Genomic DNA, 23,357 nt, shown 5'->3' with positions numbered 1-23,357 from the left:
GCTACCCTTTGCTTTCTATCTGCCAACCAGTTTTCTATCCATGTTGAAACCCTGCCCCCAATGCCATGAGCTCTGATTTTACTCACCAATCTCCTATGTGGCACCTTATCGAATGCCTTCTGAATGACCTCTGGCCCTGTCGAAGATCTGATCATATTCTAGGTCATATTTATGCAGAAATAGAGGAAATTCTACAGGGTTCACAAAATTTCTCATATCACTGTATTATTCACATAAGTACATTGTAGGAGAGATGTGGTTAAACTGGAAAGTGTACAGATTTACAAGGTGTTGTCAGGGCTAGTATGTCAAGTTATAGGGAGATTAGGTCTTTATTCTTGGAGTACAGGAGAATGAAGGGCGAACTTACAGAAGAGTTTAAAATTATGAGAGGCATATATGGTGTGGATGGTAACAGCCTTTTCCCCTGGGTACAAGAGTACAAAACGAGGGAGCATAAATTTATGGCAAGAGGAAAAGAATCAAAACTGAACTGAGGTGTACGTTGGCACAGCAAGTGGTTGAGCCAGGTATAATAGTATCATCTAAGCAGTACATGGAGGGGCAGGACTTAGAGGGATATGGCTAAACACAGGAGATTAGGACGACCTGGATTGGGACCATGGTCGGTCAGGACCACGTGTGGCATGGACTAATTGGGCTTTAGGGCTTGTATCCATGCTCTATTGCTCTATGACTCTAGTATGCATAAGTATAATCACTAAATTCCATATATGAAATAGAATATCAAGCCACCGAACCTTCATCCTAAATTAATCAATCACACGAATGGTGGTGTTGATCATCATCCTGCTCTCCAAATTATCTTGGTTTGATTGAAGGTTCAGATGAAATTGCATTTCCTGGCCCCTTCATCGTTCCAAAGTGTTATGCCCATTATATTACCATTACAAAATATAGACTCTGCCCAAGCAGTTATCGAGCCTCTGTAAATAATTTCCAGAACTTTATGTAAAGCTGTACTTTTTAAACAATGATCCTACTGTTTCTCAGACAAATGTTCGGACAAATGTTTAAAGTGACTTGGACATGCAATAAGGAAGCGCTTTAAAAGTTTTAGATCAAACTCAACACTGAATTTTACATGAAAAAATCTAATACCATTACATACCTTGTAATTAAATATCAATTAAGGACTTTGTCACTCCAACTTCAGCAGCTCTACATCAAAGATAAGTGTGGCATTGCCTGGGATGACTCCAGGATGTCCTGTTTCACCATATGCCATGTCAGGGGTACAGGTCAGTTTTGCCCTTTGCCCCAAGCTCATCTGTTATTGAAACAATTTTGATTATTAGTGGAATTCCTCAGCTTACACCCTATTCCTATGTGGTAAAATATGCAACTTCCATAGTAGAAAAAAGTTCTTATCTGATGCTCTTATTTTGTCATTGGCAAACTCTCTCTTCCATTTCATCATGCCTTCAGCATCCTCTTTTGAAGACTAAATCAAGTTGGATTTCATTTAAACTGTTCTGGCCTCAAAGCTCAGCTCTTTGATTAGTGATTTTTCAGCCCACATAGTTAAACCAAAATACATTTGGTGTTGATGCAACTTTAAGATGAAATATGCATCTTTAAATGTTTTAATGAATAAGTAAGAGACACGTTAAGTATTTAATATGATCTTAAGACTCCAAATATCCATAAAATATTTACTGTACAGCCTTTATAGTAAGATAATTCTGAAATTATGTTCATCCAAAAATACCTGTGCCATGCCTTCTTCCCAGCCTTTAATCACTTCCTGTTTGCCAATTTTGAACTTGAAAGGCTTGTTTCTGTCTCGAGAAGAGTCAAACTTCTTGCCATTCTGGAGCATTCCTGGAAATACCACATAACCCTTCTTAGAAATCATGACAGCCATAAGTGCGTGTAAAAATGATTAAAGCCTAATATCCTTAAATGCATTAAAATGATCAGGAAACGCTGTACCATTGCTGTTGGCAAAATATTGGACGTGGCATCTCTTTATCAGCATGGTTTACACGAAAGGCTAATATATCACGGTTTATTGTACTGTTTAAGGCTATTTCATTTCATACACTTGCATAACTTGTAGTGGTCCATGTAGGGACCAACGATGTAGGTAAGGTGAGTGAGGGGGTCCTGCTTAGAGAGTTCAGGGAGTTAGGAGTGAAGCTGAAAGGCAGGACCTCCAGGGTGACAATCTCGGGATTGCTACCTGTGCCACGTGTGAGTGAGGCGAAGAATAGAATGATTATGCACATTAATACGAGGCTGAGAGCATGGTGCAGGAAGGAAGGGTTCAGGTTTTTGGATAATTGGTCTTTGTTCCAGGGACATTGGGATCTGTTTTGAAGGGACGGTCTACATCTGAACCGGAGGGGTACTAACATTCTTGCAGGAGTGTTTGCCAGTGCTGCTCGGGGGGGTTTAAACTAGATGTGCAGGGGGCAGGGATCCAGATCCAGAGGGTTGGTCAGAAGGAGCATGGGGTTAAATGTGTGGAAGGTTTGGGTGATCTTGAGAAGGTCATCAAAATTCAGTGTGCAATTAGCCCGATAGAAGTTCAAGGAGCTGGGTTAGGTACAGTAGACAGTGTTTTAAGCAAAGAGAGGAGGAACGGGCTAAGAATTCTATACTTGAATGCGCGTAGTGTCAGAAATAAGACAGATGAGCTTGAAGCTCAGATGAAAATGGGGAACTACGATATTGTTGGGATAACGGAGACATGGCTGCAAGGGGATCAGGCCTGGGAATTGAGTGTACCAGGGTATACGTGCTATCGTAGAGACAGAAATATGGGGAGAGGGGGTGGGGTGGCCCTGTTGGTGAGGAATGAGATTCAGTCCTTAGCAAGAGGTGACTTGGGAACAGGGGAAGTAGAGTCTGTGTGGATTGAGCTGATGAACAGTAAGGGTAAAAAGACCCTAATGGGTGTTGTGTACAGGCCCCCAAACAGTAGCGAGGATATTGGGTACAAGTTGATTAGGGAGTTAACATTGGCATGTGTTAAAGGTAATGCAGTCGTTATGGGAGATTTCAAGATGCAGGTGAACTGGGAGAATCAGGTAGGTGCTGGACCCCAGGATAGGGAGTTTGTGGAGTGTCTAAGGGATGTATTTTTGGAACAGCTTGTGCTTGAGCCAACCAGGAACGAGGCTATTTTGGACTTGGTGATGTGTAATGAACAGGAATTGATAAGTGATCTTGAAGTAAAGGAGCCATTAGGAAGTAGTGATCATAACATGATAAGTTTTTATCTACAATTTGAGAGGGATAAGGGCAGATCAGAGGTGTCAGTGTTGCAATTAAATAAAGGAGACTACGGAGCCATGAGGGAAGAGCTGGCCAAAGTTAAATGGGCGGATGCCCTGGCAGGAAAGACAGTGGATCAGCAGTGGCAGATATTCTTGGGCATAATACAAAAGATGCAAAAGCAGTTCATTCCAATGAGAAGGAAGGATTCAAAGAGGGGGAAGGGGCCACAGTGGTTGACAAAGGAAGTCAGAGATTGTATAGCATTAAAGAAAAAGAAGTATGACAGGGCTAAGATGAGTGGGAATACAGATGATTGGGAAAGTTTTAAGGAACAGCAGATCTTAACTAAAAAAGCAATACGGAGAGAAAAAATCAGGTATGAGCTCAGTCTAGCCAGGAATATAAAAGGGGATAGCAAAAGCTTTTTTAGCTATGTGAAGAGAAAGAAGATAGTTAAAAACAATGTTGGCCCCTTAAAGAATGAATTGGGAGAAATTGTTATGGGAAACAGGGAAATGGCAACAGAATTTAATGCGTACATTAGATCTGTCTTCACCAGGGAGGACACAAGCAATCTCCCAGATGTATGGATGGGCCAGGGTCATAAGATATCAGAGGAACTGAGACAGATTGACATCAGGAAAGAAACTGTGATGAGTAGACTGGTAGGACTGAAGGCTAATAAATCCCCGGGTCCAGATGGTCTGCATCTGAGGGTTCTAAAAGAGGTGGCTCAGGAAATTGCGGATGCATTGGTAATCATTTTCCAATGTTCCTTAGATTCAGGATCAGTTCCTGAAGATTGGAGAGTGGCTAATGTTATCCCACTTTTCAAGAAGGGAGGGAAGGAGAAAACGGAGAACTATCGCCCTGTTAGCCTAACGTCAGTCGTGGGGAAGATGCTTGAGTCCATTATTAAGGACGAAATAGTGGCACATCTTGATGGCAGAAATAGGATTAGGCCGAGTCAGCATGGATTTACCAAGGGCAAACCATGCTTGACTAATCTGTTGGAGTTTTTTGAGGGTGTAACAAGGATGTTGGACGAGGGTAAGCCAGTGGATGTTGTATACCTAGATTTTCAGAAGGCATTCGATAAGGTGCCACATAGGAGATTGGTGAGTAAAATCAGAGCTCATGGCATTGGGGGCAGGGTTTCAACATGGATAGAAAACTGGTTGGCAGATAGAAAGCAAAGGGTAGCAGTGAATGGGTGTTTCTCGGACTGGCTGGAGGTGAATAGTGGGGTACCACAGGGCTCTGTATTGGGACCACAGCTCTTTACGATTTATGTCAACGATTTAGATGAGGGCATTGAAAACTATATCAGCAAGTTTGCTGACGATACTAAACTGGGTGGCAGTGTGACATGCGAAGAGGACGATAGGAGACTTGGATAGGCAGGGTGAGTGGGCAGATACTTGGCAGATGTCATTCAATGTGAATGAATGTGAAGTTATCCACTTTGGAAGCAGGAACAAGAGGGCAGAGTATTGTCTGAATGGTGTCGAGTTAGGTAAGGGAGAAATGCAAAGAGACCTAGGAGTCCTAGTTCACCAGTCAATGAAGGTGAATGAGCAAGTGCAACAGGCAGTGAAGAGGGCAAATGGAATGTTGGCCTTTGTTACAAGGGGAATTGAGTACAAGAGCAAGGATGTCCTTTTGCATTTGTACAGGGCCCTGGTGAGACCACAACTGGAATATTGTGTACAGTTTTGGTCTCCAGGTTTAAGGAAGGACATTCTGGCATTTGAGGAAGTGCAGCGTAGATTCACTAGGTTGATTCCTGGGATGGCAGGGCTGTCTTACGCAGAGAGATTGGAGAGATTGGGCTTGTACACGCTGGAATTGAGGAGATTGAGAGGGGATCTGATTGAAACGTTTAAGATAATTAAAGGATTTGATAGGATTGAGGCAGGAAATATGTTCCAGATGTTGGGAGAGTCCAGTACCAGAGGGCATGGATTGAGAATAAGAGGTCAGTTATTTAAAACAGAGTTGAGGAAGAACTTCTTCTCCCAGAGAGTTGTGGAGGTGTGGAATGCACTGCCTCGGAAGACGGTGGAGGCCAATTCTCTGGATGCTTTCAAGAAGGAGCTAGATAGATATCTGATGGATAGGGGAATCAAGGGATATGGGGACAAGGCAGGGACTGGGTATTGATAGTGAATGATCAGCCATGATCTCAGAATGGCGGTGCAGACTCGAGGGGCTGAATGGTCTACTTCTGCACCTATTGTCTATAACTTAGGTTCTGCCAGGATTTCAAGACTTCCTTGCCCCTCCCCCCCCATAAATCTAGTTTAATATCATCCTATATTCTTCCATGAAATAGGATGAGAGTTTAATCAGAATCAAGGATATACATCATATGTATGGGGTGAGTTGAAACCTCATGTCATTCATTGGTATACAAGGTTGGTCTTTCACTTGTGAAAGTGTGTAGGGAAGGCAGGCCCACATGCTATGGTACACTAAGTTAGCTAAATGGGACAAGATGACAAATTTACTGAAAAGTAAACCAATCCACAAAATAAAATGTTCAAAATATGTTAAATATTTGTAACTAAAGAGACTGAACATTTTAATTTAGCTAGAACAGAGACTGGGAGTTTTCATGTTTGAATTGATTTTTCTTTCTTTACAGAAAAGTCTCAGAAGTCAGGACAAAAATAAAACTATTGTTCTCAATGATCCTGACATCATGGCATAAGTCAAGAATATTTGAAGTCTCATTCATGAACAATGCTAGTAAGCTGCATCAAATATTCAAATTATTTAATTAAAAATAATTCCTTCCCTCACCCCCCCTTTTTGCCCAAAGGGAAAACAATTATTAGTTCTATGTATGCACTAATTCAAAATTAATTCCAAAATTCACAGAAAATTTATTATTGAAGTATGTCACCACATACAACCTTGAGATTCATTTTCTTGTGGGCATACTCAATAAATTCATAATAGAATAACTATAATTGAATCAATGAAAGATTGGATCAGCTTGGGAGTTCAATCATGTGAAAAAGACAATAAACTGCAAATACAAAAGGAAAGAAATAATAATAATAATAATAATAAATAAACAAACAAACAAACAATATCAAGAATTTGAGATTAAGAGTCCCTGAAAGTGACTCTATAGCTTCTGTGAACATCACAATATGGAGCAAGTGAAGTTAGAGAGCCTGATGGTTGAGGGGTAATAACTGTTCCTGAACATGATGGACTGAGTCCTGAGGTTCTTGTATCTTCTTCCTGATGGTAGTAGTGAGAAGAGAGCATGACCTGGGTGGAGTGTCACTGATGGTGGATGTTGCTTTCCTGCTACAGCACTTTGTGTAGATGTGCTCAATGGTGGGCAGGGCTTTAACCATGATAGATGGGGCCACATCCACTACTTTTTGTAGGATTTTCCATTCAAGAGCATTGGCACGGTATTTCTGTACCAGGCTGTCATACAGCCAGTCAGTATACTCTCCACTACACATCTATAGAAGTTTGTCAAAGTTTTAGGTGTCATGCTGAAACTACGCAAACTCCTAAGTAGAGGTGCCTCCACCCTTTCTTTGTAATTGCACTTACGAACTGGGCTGAGGACAGGTCCTCTGAAATGACAACACTGAGGAATTTAAAAGTGCTGACCCTCTCCAGCTCTGTTCCGCCAGTGATGACTGGCTCAGGGATCTTTGATTTGCTGCTTCTGCAGTTAATAATCAGCTCCTTGGTCTTGCTGACGTTTGTTGTCATGACGCCACTCAGCCAAATTTTCAATGTCCCTGCTATATTCTGATTCATCAGCCTACAACAGTGGTGTTGTCAGCAAACTTAAATATGGCATTGGAGCTGTGCTTAGCCTCACAGTCATAAGTGCAAAGTGATAAATCATAAGTCATAAGTGCATAAGAGCAAGGGGCCAAACACAAAGCCTTGTGGGGAACCTGTGCTGATCGAGATTGTGGGGGAGATGTTGTTACCAATCTGAGCTGACTGGAGTCTGCAAGTGAGGGAATCAAGGACCCAATTGCACAAGGAGATATTGACGCCAAGGTCTTGAAGCTTATTGATTAGTTTTGAGGGGATGATAGTATTGAATACCAAGCTGTAGTTGCTAAAGAACATCCTGATGTATGTACCTTTACTGTCCAGATGTGCTAGGGCTGAGTGAAGGGCCAATGAGATGGTATCAGCTGTGCAACTGCCGCCCCAGGAGGCAAATTGGAGCAGTTCCAGGTTGCTTCTCAGGCAGGAGCTGCAATGTTTCATCTTTAACCTCTCAAAATACTATCACTGTGGATGCAAGCCCTACTGGAAGATAGTCATTGAGGCAGGTTACCACATTCTTCTTCAGCACTGGTATAATTGAAACCTACTTGAAGCAGGTGGGTACCTCAGCCTACAGAAGTTAGGGGTTAAAGGTCTCAGTGAACACTCAAGCCAGTTGATCAGCCCAGATCTTTTGTATTTAGGCACGTATCCCATCTGGGCTGGATACTTTCCTTGGGTTTACCCTCCTGAAGGCTGCTTGTACATCAGTCTCAAAGACTGAAATCACAGGACTGTTGGAGGTTGTAGGAGTTAGTGATGGTTCCTCCACATTTTGCTGTTCAAAGCAAGCACCGAAGGCATGGAACTTATCTGGAAGCAAAAGCCCTGTTGTCACCTATGTTGCTTGATTTAAAATAATTATAGATGACTTCGTGAAGAGGATGCAAAATTTTACCAGTGAAAGTAAATTCATTAGTAATAACTTTGTATAGACTAAATCATTTGGTAATAATGTTGAAAAGTTTATTTAACACATCACTGAAATGGTAACATCGAAAAGAATGACATGTATCTTCCACAATACAAGTCAAGTCAACTTTTATTGTCATTTCGACCATAACTGCTGGTACAGTGAATAGTAAAAATGAGACGTCGTTTTTCAGGACCATGGTTTAAATGACACAGTACAAAAAACTAGACTGAACTATGTAATAAAAAAAGAGAAAGCTATACTAGACTACAGACCTACACAGGACTGCATAAAGTGCACAAAAACAGTGCAGGCATTACAATAAATAATAAACAGGACAGTAGGGCAAGGTGTCAGTCCAGGCTTCGGGTATTGAGGAGTCTGATAGCTTGGGGGGAAGAAACTGTTATATAGTCTGGTCATGAGAGCCCAAATGCTTTGGAGCCTTTTCCCAGACAGGAGGAGGGAGAAGAGATTGTATGAGGGGTGCATGGGGTCCTTATATATACACAAAATACATATGGCCCGAAATCAATTAGTTTTACAAATTATTTTAATAGCAGGTAACTGGTGAGTTCAATGTATGTAACCTGAGAAGTGCTGATAAAAACCAGAGAGTACATGCTCCACCCTACTGTCCAGATAGACATAGAGGCACAGAAGGTAATGGTAGGATTAGACCATTCAACCAACCCTTCCAGCTGCTTTACTATTCAACATAATCATAGCAATATCAGTATAAAAACTGATATTGCCAATGTTCTGAAAAATCCTGGTGAAGATTTGTTTATTTTTGGGGAAAAGAAGCTTCACTAAAAAAAAATAAAAGTAATCAAATATACACAAATTTTGCTAGGTACATATCAAACTGGCCCTCACCCAACCACATTCACCTGTTTCCAACACAAATGCCAAACAAATTGATGCTCGCTATCCAAATAAGCTCCTTATTCCTAGACAGCAGGCAAGCAGTAAAGACATACGAGTGTCAGACAGCACGCCTGAGGGTTCCAGCATATGAATGAAGATTCTGATTGTGAGCCTGAATAATGCTTGGTTAGCCCGGAATCAAATCAATGTCAAAAGTTGAGTCTGTTGTCATATGCACAGGGACGTGTAAGCACAGTGGAAACGGAAAAACGTACTTGCAGCCACAGCACATGTACATAGCATTAAATACACAGCATCCAGAGGGGGAAAAAAACAAATTAAACATCAATTATTCAAAAGTTAGACAACAAAGGTGAAGATCACCACTATCTGGGCCATACCACATTATCGTAGCTAGTTTCCAGTAGGAGTACAGAAATCTGAAGCTGAATCAAGAATAACTGCATCCCTTTAACCGTTCAGTTCTTGCACAAACCTGCATAATCACTGTTTCAGTACAGCAAAATTATGATGGCTTTGCCTGTATTTGTTCTAATTGTGTTCATTCCTGTATAATCTATCGTGATGACTGCCAGTACAAGATTTGAAGACTTCATTCAGCACCATTAAAAATTTCACATTATATTAGTAGTATTACAGTGACAATGATTTACATTTGTCTTCCACAATATTTTATCATAAAATACATCCAAAAGTGAGAAAGTAGGTTGTGTTCACTTTTGAAATGACTTCCCTTCCCAGACCACTTTATCTGTCCTCAGCTTTCTCCACTCCATGGTGAGGCAAAGCACTAAAAGAATACAACTTATATTCCAACTCAATAACTTACAGCCCATTGGCATGATCATTTTTTCCAACTTCAAGTTATCCTATCCCGGTATTCTTTTCCCAGTGCCATTATTCCTCACAGATTCTCCCGTTTCCCACTCCCACTGCCACCCCTGCCCCCCACCAAGACTCATTAACCCTGTCATAACCCCTCATGTGGTTCTCAGTGTCCATCACCCACATACCCATGTATCTTGATTTCCTTTCCCAAGGTTCAACTTCCCTTTCCCCTGCCCCATATCCCTCCACCTGTCATTCTATCTTACCCCTTCCTCTTTTTATACTCCAGGTGACTTCCTTTACCCTCTCATTTCTGATGCAAGGTCGTGTCTGCGAACACTGGCTACCCTTTTGCCTTCATAGATGCTGCCCAACTTGCTGAGTAAGCAGACAAAAATTAACACATTATGAATAACAATTTACCAACCATAGGTTCTTGTCTTTTCAATAGAATAAATAAACAGGACAAAAATTCCCCCAAAAATCCTTAACCAAAGATTATCAATATCCAACAACAATGGCCAGAGATAGCAGTACATGCATAAACCAAAATGTTATGGAATTTCTTTCACATAAAATCCCATACCAGAGCTCCTTTATATAATATTAATATAGTAAAATTATTGAGGTCATACATAAGCTATAGAATTGAGTTTTCATGCACTCTCTAGTGTGTTATATTTTTGAAGAAGGGCGTTGCAAGACACGGTAAATGTAACAAGGACCAACAGTTTTGACATTCTTTCAAATTTGGCTTTTGCAATAGCCAGAAGCAAAAAAAATATTGTGAGTACACACAGATAATCCAGCTTTTGTATCAACTAAAAAATGAAGAATAACAATGGGTCTGAGTCAAAGATACATCAAACTAAATAATTCCTCAGAGGAACCTGACCAAAACTCCATTATATAAACTCCCCAAATTACTACATAAACACACATTTAAGGTGTCCCAAATCAAACACAGAAGCATTTCATTCTCCAGGTTTGTGTGCAACTGGAGACCAATCTGTGGAGATCTGCTTATTTCTATCCATCCACCCATGAATTTGCCTAGGAGACTTAGCAATGTCCTGTTCCAAATCATTTTCATTTCTGTAGGACAGTGAACTCATTTATACTATCAATTTTGTAATTTGCAAATATGCCACTCACTGTTTAATCAAGTGATGATGCAATAAAATGTAAATTAGAAATAAATTACTTATTTTATTTTAATGCATCTAGTAATGGAGAAAAAACACAGAAACTTCAATTCCTAATCAGGTGCTTACCTGGTTAGAAGACTTCTGAAGCTTCTACGTTTTCAGCCCATTAGGGCAGTTAACCGACAAACAAATGAAAATAAATAGGCAACAGAAAACAACCAATCAAAAAAAAGTTGAATCTTGAAAATTCAAATCATGATTGCTTGAAAAGTTTTAGTCTTCACTACAAGGATATCCGTGAAGTTTAATAAAAGCAAAGATAACACAAAAAGAACAGAGGGACTTTCAGTGCCTAGAGAGAGGAATTATATCCCATACTGGAGAGTCAAACGGCATCCATCAAGCTAAGCTAATATCTTGAAAGACAATGCATTTATGATTTTCCCTAGTTTAGCTCTTCTCTTCTTCTGTGCCTGATGGGTAAACATGAAATAAAGTATACCTTTACACTTTAACTTGATTGATTTTATATTCTTTTCCTGCACAGAGCCAATGTTATTAAAATAAGCTCATTTCTTTATAAGCACGTTCTTATAAGCTCATGAGAAAACAATATTCACTTGGAGTTGTACAGTTCTACCTCAAACCTGTTAATGAACGATATCTTAAGCATTCAGATGATTGAAAACGTGATCTATTTTCTTTGTCTGTCAAAATATACTTAAAACCAATACCGCTCTAATTAAATTGCTTTACATTTATATCATCTGCAATACAACTCCATGTGCACTGTGTGATATCTGGAAAATCTGCTTCTGTGAACTTAGCCAGAATTAAATAGTTGGATAATAATAATAATAATAATAATTTAAAGCAGCTCTGTGGAATGGTTAGCCTTCTCTGATTGAGGGGTGAAGAAATAGAACTTACAAAATGAGTATCAATGTTAACACTTTTGTGCAGCTGGACATTGGTAGGAACACAGATTCAATCCTGAGAGGAGTTCCTGGTATCTTTTAGTTAATATAAATATTATGCAAGTTTTGTTTTGCACTGCGTTTGGTCAATGGCACATCAACTTTTATTTAAAATAAACTACTCATTACCATCATTATATGAAAAAAATTAATATGCAAGACTTAATTAACCTTAACTATTTAGGGAAATGGTAGATATTTATTGGTACATTGTTGCAGTTCGCAGAGCTGCCTCCTCACAGATAGTGAACTAGGCTCAATCCTGACCGCCAGTGCAGTCTGCAAGTTGGCATGTTGTCCTCATTCCATTGTAGTATGTATATAAATCCCACCATTTTGAGATTGGGGAAAAGCGGGTGTTCATGAGATTATGGGGAAGAGTTTGATACGTTTCAAAATGGTCGCTACTTTTAAAGCACTGAAGAGCCCATTTCCATTCAGTATTAACTATGATACAAAATAAAATAATTTAACTAAATAAGAACTGCAACAGGGTCTTCTAATATCAAAAGGAAAAAAGTTCCAGAAGAGGAAATATTGTTCATACAACATGTTACAGTCAACCCTAAAGAATGGAGCAGCAAATCCAAAAATAACTTTCAAATAAATTGGTTAAGTACAGTTATAAGACTCTGAAGAAAAGGAAAAGGCACTGAGACCGATAGATAAGCTTTTATTCGAGTTGACACAGACAAATCATTTCTCTGCGATGTCATCCTACGACTTTATCCTTCAGTATGTGCATATATCAATCGTGATTATTTGAGCAGATATCATTTTAGGCTGTTGCTTCAAACTCTGGGTTGCATAATTCTTAAATTCTTAATCTCTTTCTCAGCAGGAAACCACCAGTACTTTTTTTTACTTAAACATTTTTTGCAATTTTATTCCATTGATTATGCTTGTTATCTATTCCAGCAATTTCATGATGCTCTTCAGAAAATAGCTTTTCATCCCCTTAGCTTCTTACTCACCCTTCAATTTTGACTCAAAGAAATCAATTCAGAACAAAAATGAATTCTGATTCTTTCCATAATGTAATTCCTTCAAGGTTGCTGAAGGGGAACTTTAATTTGAAACTGACATATATTTGGCTTTAGAATTTACCTCAGAAACACACATAATTGGTCCTTGTAATTACCTTTATAAACAATTAATAAGCTTTTAGCTACTAAATTTTGAACAGACCATTTAAGAAAAAAATAAAGAAAAAAAATTACACATTGCTCATGTAACAGCAAACTGTTCTTCTGTAGCTGGTTGCTCATTCACTTAACACAGCATCTTCTTTTGCATAGAACAAGAAATGGAAGTATTCTCAGTGAATACTCAATTGCCAACCTTCACTTTTCTTTCAAAAAAGACCTCTTCAGTCATTTCTCAGTTTTCTCTGTTCAAGACAAAAAGAGATCCAGTTTGTTGATGTTTTCCCAATGGTTGTAACATTGTGGTTTATCGAAAAAGAGGAAGCCTACTATCTGTTCTCCACTTCATTATGATCCTCAGTTGATCCTTCCTCTGGAGAATACATGCAGGATGCAGAAATTCTAGATTATGATGTACAAAATCTTCATCCACTACAGTATTACTCATCAAGCAACAAAAATTTGCTCTCCAACTTAATGGTGGTCTGCTAGCCAGATGTGAGAGCACAATATTTTTTTAAATATGAAGTTAGGGAAATGTCACAGGTATCAACCTTTATTGATTTACTACCTCCTTCCGGTTTAAGTAACAAATAAATATTTCTCAACAAATCAACATTCCTACTGTCCAGCTAAAAATCTGAAATGGCATACAAAGAAGCAGCAGAGTGTGATTACATGATGTTACTTCTTAAAATACCCAGTATATCCTTTACACATCTTATTGTGCAAGAAATCAATGACGATTTATTTATTGTGTGACACAAGATATAGTTAAGTAATTTTGTCAAAGAATGACAATTTAAATAGCATTAATATTATTTACATGCAAATACTACAGAAAAATCTGATTATATATAGTAGGTAGACACTAAAAATTCTGTCCACGTGATGACTTGCTATTAGCTAATTGTGCCGAACACTAAAGTTTTTAAGGATGGGAAGTTTACATTTATGCACAGTAAATTCAAGTAAAATTGAAAAAGACATCAACGAAAGTGGAATTTTAAATAATGATGAATTTTAATGGCCAACAATCAATCCTCAAGTTCTAGAGTAAATATTAGGAATGGAACATTTTAAAATGGCTATATTTGAAAAAAATACATAATTCAAAATTAATTTAATTTTGCTCACAGTTTGGGAGAGTACTTTGCATAATTGAACTTCTTAAAATATCTATTGGGTTTGACAACTCCTGAATTTGACCGAAGTGCTAATGATTCCCAAGCAAAAACATACAAAATATATGACACCAAAGCTTATTTGTTTTGGTTCCCTAATAATTATGTGTATTTACTAAATAGGGCAAAATAACTTACCGAATAATCATAAGACCATAAGATATAGTTGCAGAATTAGGCCATTTGGCCCATTGAGTCCGCTCTGCCATTTTATCATGGCTGATCCATTTTTCCTCTCAGCCCCAATCAGGAGGGCCTTCACCCCTGCATTCCTTCATGCCCTGACCAATTAAGAATCTATCAACCACTGCCTTAAATTTACACAAAGACTAGGACTCCACAAATGCTTGTTGCAAAGAATTCTACAGACTCACCACTCTCTGGCTAAAGAAATTCCTCTTCATCTCTGTTCTAAAAGGATACCCCTCTAAGTCCTCTGGTCTTACACTCTCCCACCATTCTCTCCACATCCACCCTATCATGGCCTTTCACCAGTCAATAGGTTTCAATGAGGTTACCCCTTGCTCTTCTTAATTCCAGTGAATATAGGCCCAGAGCCATCAGATACTCTTCATACGACAGCCTATACATCCTGGAATAATTTTTGTGAAGCTCCTTTGAACCCTCTCTAGTTTCAACACATTAATATAACACTAAGATAAGGAGCCTAAAACTGCTCACAATACTCCAAGTGAGGCCTCACCAGTGCTTAGTAAAATCTCAATATTTCATCCTTGCTTTTATATTCTAATCCTCTTGAAATGAATGGTAACATTGCATTTGCCTTCCTCACCGTAGACTCAACATGGAAATTAACCTTTAGGGAACCCTGCACAAGTCTCTTTGTGCCTTAGATTTTTGTATTTTCTCTCCATTTAGAAAATAGTCAACCTTTTCATTTCTTCAACCAAAGTGCATGACCATATACTTCCCGACACAGTATTCATCTGCCAATTCTTTGACCATTCTCCTAACTCAAGTCCTTCTGTAGCCTCTCTACTTCCTCAAAATTATCTGCCCCTCCACTTACCTTCATATTGACATAGAGTCATAGAGCAGTATAGAAACAGGCACTTCGGCCCATCTAGTCCATGTTAAAACCATTTAAACTGCCCTATTCCCATCGACCTGAACCTGGACCATAGCCTTCCATATCTCTATTATCCATGTACCTATCCAAACTTCTCTAAAACATTGAAATCGAGCTCACATACACCAACTGTGCTGGCAGCTCATTCCATACTCTCACAACCCTCTGAGTGAAGAAGTTTCTTCTCATGTTCCCCTTAAACTTCTCACCTTTCACTTTTAACCCATGACCTCTGATTGTAACCCCAAACAATCTCAGTGGGAAAAGCCTACCTGTATTTACCCTGTCTCGACCCCTCAATTTTGTATACCTCTATCAAATCCCCTCTTAGCCTTCAATGTTCTAAACAATACAGTCCTAACCTATTCAATCTTTCCTTATAACTCAGGTCCTCCAGACCCAGCAACAGCCTTGTAAATTTTCTCTGCACTCTTTCAATTTTGTTTACATCTTTCCTGTAGGCAGGTGTTCGTATTTGGTCACAATACTCCAGATTTGGCCTCACCAATGCGTCATACAATTTTAACCGTCTTCTGTAATCAACACATTGATTTATGAAGGCCAATGTGCCAACAGCTTTCTTTACTTACTTATCTGCCTGTGACACCACTTTCAATGAATTATGGACCTGTATTCCCAGATCCCTTTGTTCTACCACACTCCTCAGAGCCCTACTGTTCACTGTGTAACACCTACCCTGGTTGATTCCACTTAAGTGCAAAACCTCATACTTGACTGTATTAAATTCCATCTGCTATTTTTCAGCCCATTTTTCCAGCTGATGCAGATCCCTCTGCAAGCTATGATCGCCTTTCTCACTGTCCACTACACCCCCAATCTTGGTGTTATCCATAAATTTGCTGATCAGTTAACCACATTATTATCCAGATCATTGATATAGATGACAAACAACAAAGGACCCAGCACCAATCCCTGCAGCACACCACTAGTCACAGGCCTCCAGTCAGACAAGCAACCCACACTTTGGCTTCTCTCACAAAGCCAGTTTCTAATCCAGTTTACTACCTCATCCTGAATGCCGAGCGACTGAATCTTCTTGACAAGCCTCCCATGTAGTACCTTGTAAAATGGCTTACCAAAGTCTATGTACACAACATCCACTGCCTTGCCTTCATCCACTTTCAAGGTAATTTCATTGTTAGATATGACCTACCACTCATGAAACCATGCTGACTTGCCTTAATCAGTTCATGTCTATCCAAATAGTTGTTTATCCGGTCCCTTAGAATACCTTCCAATAACTTTCCCACAACTGACATCAGACTCACCAGCCTATAATTTCCTGGTTTCTGTTGAGAGACTTCTTTAAAAACAGTGGAACAACATAGGCTATCCTCCAATGCTCTGGTACATCTGCTGTGGCTATCGGTGTTTTAAATCTCTCCTCAGGCCCCAGCAATTTCATCTGCAAACTTTGCAACAAAGCTATTAATTCCATCATCCAAAACATCGACATGTAATACACCAAGAATCAGTCCCAATACGGCCACCTGTGGAACACCACTAGTCACCTGCAGCCAACCAGAAAAGGCTTCCTTTATTCCTTCTTTTTAACCCTACCCATCAGCCACTGCTTTATCCATTCGAGAATCTTCCCTGTAATACCATGGGGCTTGTAGCTTGTTGAACAGCCTTATCTGTGGCACTTTGTCAAAGACAGTCTGAAAATCCAACTACACAACATCAACCGAATCTCCTTTATGTGTCCTGCTTGTTATTTCTTCAAAGAATTCCAACAGATTTCTCAGGCAAGAATTTCCCTTGAGGAAACCATGCTGACTAAGGCCTTTTTTTAATCATGTGCCTCCAAGTACTCTGAAACTACATGCCTAACAATTGATTCCAACATCTTCCCAACCACTGAGGTCAGACTAACTGGCCTATAGTTTTCTTTCTTCTGATTCTCTCCCTTCTTGAAAAGTGGAGTGATATTTGTAATTTTCCAGTCTCCCAGAACCATCCTAGTGATTCTTTAAAGATCTTTACCAATGCCTCCACAACCTCTTCAGCCACCTCTTTCAGAACCCTTAGGTGTACACCATCTGACAAAGGTGACTTATCTACCTTCAGACCTTGCAGTTTCCCAAGAACCTTCTCCTTAGTAATGGAAACATCACACACTTCATGAGCCCTGACACTTGGAACTTCCATCATAGTGCTAGTGTCTTCCACAGTGAAGACTGATGCAAAATACTTATTCAGTTTGTCCGCTGTTTCCTTGTCCCCCATTACTACCTCTCCAGCATCAATTTCCTGTGATCCGATACCCAGTCACGTCTCTCTTTTACACTTTATGTAGCTATAGAAACATTTGGCACCTTTAATATTATTGGCTAGATTAACTTTGCATTCCATCTTTACCTTCTTAATGTCTTTTTGTAGTTGACTTCTGTTAGTACAGTATTTAAAAGCATCCCAATCCCCTAACTTCCCACTAATTTTTCTCTATTATATGGCCGCTCATTAGTTTTCATGTTGACCATGGTTGTGTCATCTTGCCTTTAGAATACTTCTGCCTCTTTAGGATGTATATACCCTGTGCCTTTCAAATTGCTTCCAGAAATTCCAGCCATTGCTGCTCTGCCGCATTCCCTGCCAGTGATCTTTTCTAATTAAACACAAAGTACACTGCAGATGCTATGGTCAAATAAACACGTACAAACAAGCTGGATGAACTCAGCAGGTCAGGCAGCATCCGTTGAAATGAGCAGTCAACATTTCGGGCCAAGACCCTTCGTCAGGACTAAAGGAGGAGGGGGCAGGGGCCCTATAAAGAAGCTGGGGGGAGGGTGGAATGTGCCAGGTGAAAAACCAATCAGAGGAAAGATCAAGGGGTAGGGAGGGGAAGCAGGGAGGGGATAGGCTGGAGAGGTGAAGAAGGAATGTAAGGGCAAAGCACTATGAGTAGTAGAAGAAGGCAGAAACATGAGAGAGGTGATAGGCAGCTAGAAGAGGAGGCAGACTGAAAGTGGGATGGGGGAAGGGAGAGGGAGGGAATTACCGGAAGTTGGAGAATTCGATGTTCATACCAAGGGGCTGGAGACTACCCAGACGGTATAAGAGGTGTTGCTCCTCCAGCCTCTTTGTGGGTTATGTGGAACAGTCTTTGCTCCAAATCTATACTGGTACTGCTGCCCAACTTTTCCTTCAATACATTGACGACTACAGTGGTGCTGCTTCCTGCGCCCATGCTCAGTTCATCAATTTCATTGACTTTGCCTCTAACTTTCACCCAGCCCTCAAATTCACTTGGTCCATCTAGGACACTTCTCTCCCCTTTCTCGATCTCTATCTCTGGATAGACTATCCACTGACATCTTCTATAAACCTACTGACTCCCATAACTACCTTGATTATACCTCTTCCCACCCTGCCAAATGTAAAAATGCTATTCCCTATTCCCAGTTCCTCCATCTCTGCTGCATCTGCTCCAAGGATGAGGCTTTCTGTTCCAGGACATTCCAAATATCCTTTTTCTTTAAGAATCATGGTTTCCCTTCTGCCGTCATCAATGATGCCCTCACCCGCATCGCCTCCATTTCCCACACTTCGGCCCTCACCCCGTCCTCCCGTCACCACAACAGGGATCGTGTTCCACTTGTCCTCACCTATCACCCCACCAGCCTCTGGATCCAGCATATTATCCTCCGCAACTTCCGCCATCTTCAACAGGACCCCTCCATGAAGGACATCTTTCCCTCTCTACCCCTCTCTGCTTTTCGCAGGGATCGTTCCCTCTGCAACTGCCTGGTCCACACGTTTCCCCACCCCACAGATCACCCTCCTGGGACTTATCCCTGCAAGTGTAAGTGCTACACCTGTCCCTACACCTCCTCTCTTACCACCATTCAGGGCCCCAAACAGACCTTCCAGGTGAGGCAACACTTCACCTGTGAGTCTGTTGAGGTAATCTATTGCATCCGGTGCTCCCTCTTCTACATTGGCAAGACCTGGTGCAGATTGGGGGAATCGCTTTATAAAGCACCTCCGCTCCGTCCGCCACAACAGACAGGATCTCCCGGTTGCCACCCACTTCAACTCTGCTTCACATTCCCATTCGGATAGGTCTATACATGGCCTCCTCTACTGCCATGATGAGGCCAAACTGGGGATGGAGGAGCAACACCTCATATACCATATGGGTAGTCTCCAGCCCCTTGGTATGAACATCAAATTCTCCAACTTCTGGTAATTCCCTCCCTCTCCCTTCCCCCATCCCACTTTTACTCTGTCTCCTCTTCTAGCTGCCTATCACCTCTCTCATGATTCTGCCTTCTTCTACTATCCATAGTGCTTTCCCCTTACATTCCTTCTTCAGCTCTCCTACCTATCCCCTCCCTCCCTGCTTCCCCTCCCCACCCCTTGATCTTTCCTCTGATTGGTTTTTCACCTGGCACCTTCCACCCTCCCCCCACCTTCTTTATAGGGCCCCTGCCCCCTCCTCCTTTAGTCCTGACGAAGGGTCTCGGCCTGAAACGCTGACTGCCCATTTCAACGGATGCTGCCTGACCTGCTGAGTTCATCCAGCTTGTTTGTACTTATTTATCTTTTCTAATTCATTCTGGCCAACTCCTCCCTCTTGCCTGTTATTCCCTTTGTTCCAGTGTAATACTGATATATCTGATTTTGACTTCTCAAATTTCAGGGTGAATTTGATCATATTATGATCATTTTCCCCTAAAGATTCTTTTACATCAAGCTCTCTAATCAATTGTGGTTCATTGCACAACACCCAATCCAGAACAGCTGATCCCCTAGTGGGCTCAATCACGAGCTGCTCTAAAAAGCCAATTTGTAGGCACTCTAGAAATTCCCCCTCTTGAAATCCAGCTCAACATGATTTCCCAATCTACCTGTATATTAAAATCTATGACTATTGTAACATTACCCTTCGGGCATGCATTTTCTATCTCCCATTATAATTTGTAGAACTCATCCTTACTACTGTTTAGGAGTCTATTAAATTTCAGCAGAATCTTTTTACCCATGTAGTTCCTTAGATCTGTCCACAATAATTCAACACCTTCCAACCCCATGTCATCTCTTTCTAATGATTTAAGTTTTTCATCAGAGCACACTTTCTGTCTTCCTGCCTGATCTTTCAATATAATGTGTATCCTTAGACATTAAGCTCCCAGCTATAATCTTTCAGCCATGAATCGGTGATGCCTACTTCATTCATGCCAAATCTGTAAATCTGTTACAAGTTCATTTACCTTATTCCGTATACTATGCACATACAAATATACACCTTCAGTCCTGTAGTCACCCTTTTTGATTTTGTCCACCTTTTACATTTCAATTTATTTTGTTGACTGCAATCTTGCTAAGAATCTCACTACATATTGCCTCTACTTGTAAATGAACTATCTCATCTTTAGCACTATCACTCCAGTTCCCATCCACTTGCCAAATTAGTTTAAACCCACAATGATATTAGACCCCCTCTGGTTCGGGTAGAACCTGTCCCTTTTGTAGAGGTAAAACCTTCCCTAAAAGAGATCCCAAAGATCCATAAATCTGAACCCCTACCCCAGTTCCTCAGCCATGCGTTCACAAACACTGGCATGTGGCACAGTAATCCAGAGATCACTATGCTGAAGTAATGTCAGCATTCCTAGTTCCCTGAAATCTCTCTTCAGGACCTCCTCACCTTGTCTATGTCACTGTGCTAATATGTACCTGCTCACCCTCAGCCTTCAGAATGCCATGGACCTAATCAGAGATATCCCTGGTCCTGGCACCAGAGGGACAACATGCCATCCGTGTGTCTCCACTGCGCCCACAGAACCTCATTATTCTTCCTCTAACTAAGGAATCTCTTATCAACACTGCAGTCCTCTTCACCTCTCTGCTCTTATGAGTCACAGCACCAAACTCAGTGCCAGAGACCTAGTCATTGTGGCTCCCCTCAGCAGGTTGTCCCCGTCAATAGTATCTAAAGTTATATACTTATTATTGAAGGGAACGGCCACAGGTGTACCCTGCACTGGTTGTGCATTTCCCTTCCTTCTCCAGACAGTCACCCAGTTACCTGTCTCCCGCAACCTCCCTGTAGTTCCTATCTATCACCTCCTCATTCTTCCATATGAGTCAAAGGTCATCGAGCTAGTTCCTTAATATGTTCTCTCAGGAGCTGCAGCTCAGTGCACCTGATGCAGATGTGTTTACCTTGGAGACTGAAGTTCACCCAGACTTCCCACAGAGTACAAAACACTGCTCATGGAGCCACTCTCACTAAATTACAATGCCCTAACAGATGAGAAATAAACAAAAAAGAACAGAGAGGGAGTAACTTACAAGGCAATTTACCTCACCCATGCTTGATCTTACCTGATGATGAGCCAAAGCCACTTGAAACACTGGCACACCACAAAAGAATGGGCACTGCACTGGCACTCGAGTTATCTTTATTGGCTCCTTCTGGTAAATCCCCCTTGCTGACTGGTCGCTCCATAACTCAGAGAAAGTGCCACGAAACTCTGCCTTTAAAATCTCGATTGCACTGCCCTGATTAAAAGTTAGCTCTTTTTTACGCACCTCTGATGTGGATTGATCAACTCATCATATAGTAAGGAAATGTATGAAAGCACTCAGCGAGAAAAAATATGGTTGAAATACATGTTGGGTATTTATTATTCGCTGTGCAATAAAACATAACACTGTTATTAAAGAACTAGACAACTTTATCTGGTTGAATTTGCAAATTGCAAGTTTTGTAGGCAACATGGTGCACCTGGCAGAGTAGGGATGGATGATTAAAATATACAACAGTTCAGAAAGTACATAATTGCAAGTAGCCCAACAGTGTACATCCGTATGCGAGACCAGCTTTTCACTGTATCTTGGTATGTGACAGCAATAAACCAAATCCAATTCTCACCTGAAGTGCCCTGTCTTCAACTACTCTCAGATTCTTCAAATAAAATTCTTAAAATAAAATTTGCAGCAGCTACTTGAAGCAAAAAGACAAAACACTTCTGACAATTCATTAAAATTTGTTGTTTAATTCTTACAAAGCCATGCAAGAACAATTCTTGCATTACAAATTTAAAAACCAAAGTGACACTGCATTGAATATTACTTTGCATAATTAACATATCATTAGCGAATTGTTGAATGGGCCAAAGGAAATACAATACAGAAACTGAATTCATTTTCTTCAGAAATTTTCCAGAGCAATAGAATTTTCCAGTGAGCTGTAAAAATATAATGGAAATGCAGGTGGTCCAAAGAAAATAATTTCTTTCCACCTACTTGGTAATACCATCTTGGTATTTATATAACATTTCTCTTCATGCTATTTTTTAACTGGCAAGGATGACATTCAAAAGTTACTGAATCTGATCATCTTTTTTAATCCAAAAGATGCCACTGTTGAATTTAGTTGTTATGGTGGCCAGCTGCTAAACATATTATCCTCATGCTGAATGGGAGCTGGATGTCCAAGGTTACACATTGTGTCAGAGGGATAGGAAGGTAGGCAAAGGGGTTACATGGCTCTGCTGGTAAAGAATGGTATGAAATCATTAGAAAGCTGTAACATAGGATTGGAAGGTATTGAATCCACGTAGCTTGAGTTAAGAAAGTGCAAGAGTAAAAAGTCCCTGCTGGCAGCTGATACAGGCCTCTAAACAGTAGCTGGGATGTGGACTACAGATTACAACAGGAAATAGAAAAGGCATATCAAAAGGGCATTGTTATGATAGTCATGGGAGATTTTAACATGCAGGTAGATTGGGAAAATCAAGTTGGTAAGGGATCTCAAGAGAGTTTATTTGTTGAATGCCTAAGAGCTGGATTTTTAGAGCAATCTGTCATTGAGTATTCTAGATCAGCTATACTGGATTGGGTGTTATGTAATGAACCAGAGGCAATTAGAGAGCTTAAGGTAAAGAAACCCTTAAGAGGCAGTGATCACAATATGATTGAGTTCAACTTGAAATTTGATAGGGAGAAAGTATAGACTGACGTAGGGGTATTTCAGTGGAGTGAAGGAAATTATAGCGATATGAAGGAGTAGTTTACCAAAGTAAATTGGAGGGAGATGCGGGCAGGATGTCAGCAGAGCAGCAATGGCTCAAGTCACTGG

General features: G+C 40.4%; 2 protein-coding genes across 2 annotated transcripts in view; one reads left to right on the top strand and one right to left on the bottom strand.

Annotated features, from left to right (window-relative positions):
• wdcp (WD repeat and coiled coil containing) overlaps positions 1-23,357 on the top strand; it is a 142,157-nt gene that overhangs the window by 17,463 nt on the left and 101,337 nt on the right. The gene's annotated exons all lie outside the window — the stretch shown is intronic.
• Positions 1-23,357, bottom strand: part of fkbp1b (FKBP prolyl isomerase 1B) — a 39,147-nt gene that overhangs the window by 6,950 nt on the left and 8,840 nt on the right. The window contains exons 3-4 of the mRNA XM_059981825.1: positions 1,733-1,845; positions 1,133-1,291 (exon numbers count right to left, since the gene is read on the bottom strand). Coding sequence (XP_059837808.1) covers positions 1,163-1,291; positions 1,733-1,845 — 242 coding nt within the window. The 3' untranslated portion in view covers positions 1,133-1,162. The remainder of the gene's footprint in view (positions 1-1,132; positions 1,292-1,732; positions 1,846-23,357) is intronic.

This window comes from Hypanus sabinus, chromosome 10, assembly GCF_030144855.1.
Source record: "Hypanus sabinus isolate sHypSab1 chromosome 10, sHypSab1.hap1, whole genome shotgun sequence".
NCBI classification, from domain to species: Eukaryota; Metazoa; Chordata; class Chondrichthyes; order Myliobatiformes; family Dasyatidae; genus Hypanus; species Hypanus sabinus.
The sequence above is the reverse complement of the archived record's forward strand: the minus strand, read 5'-3'. Positions and strand labels throughout refer to the sequence as shown.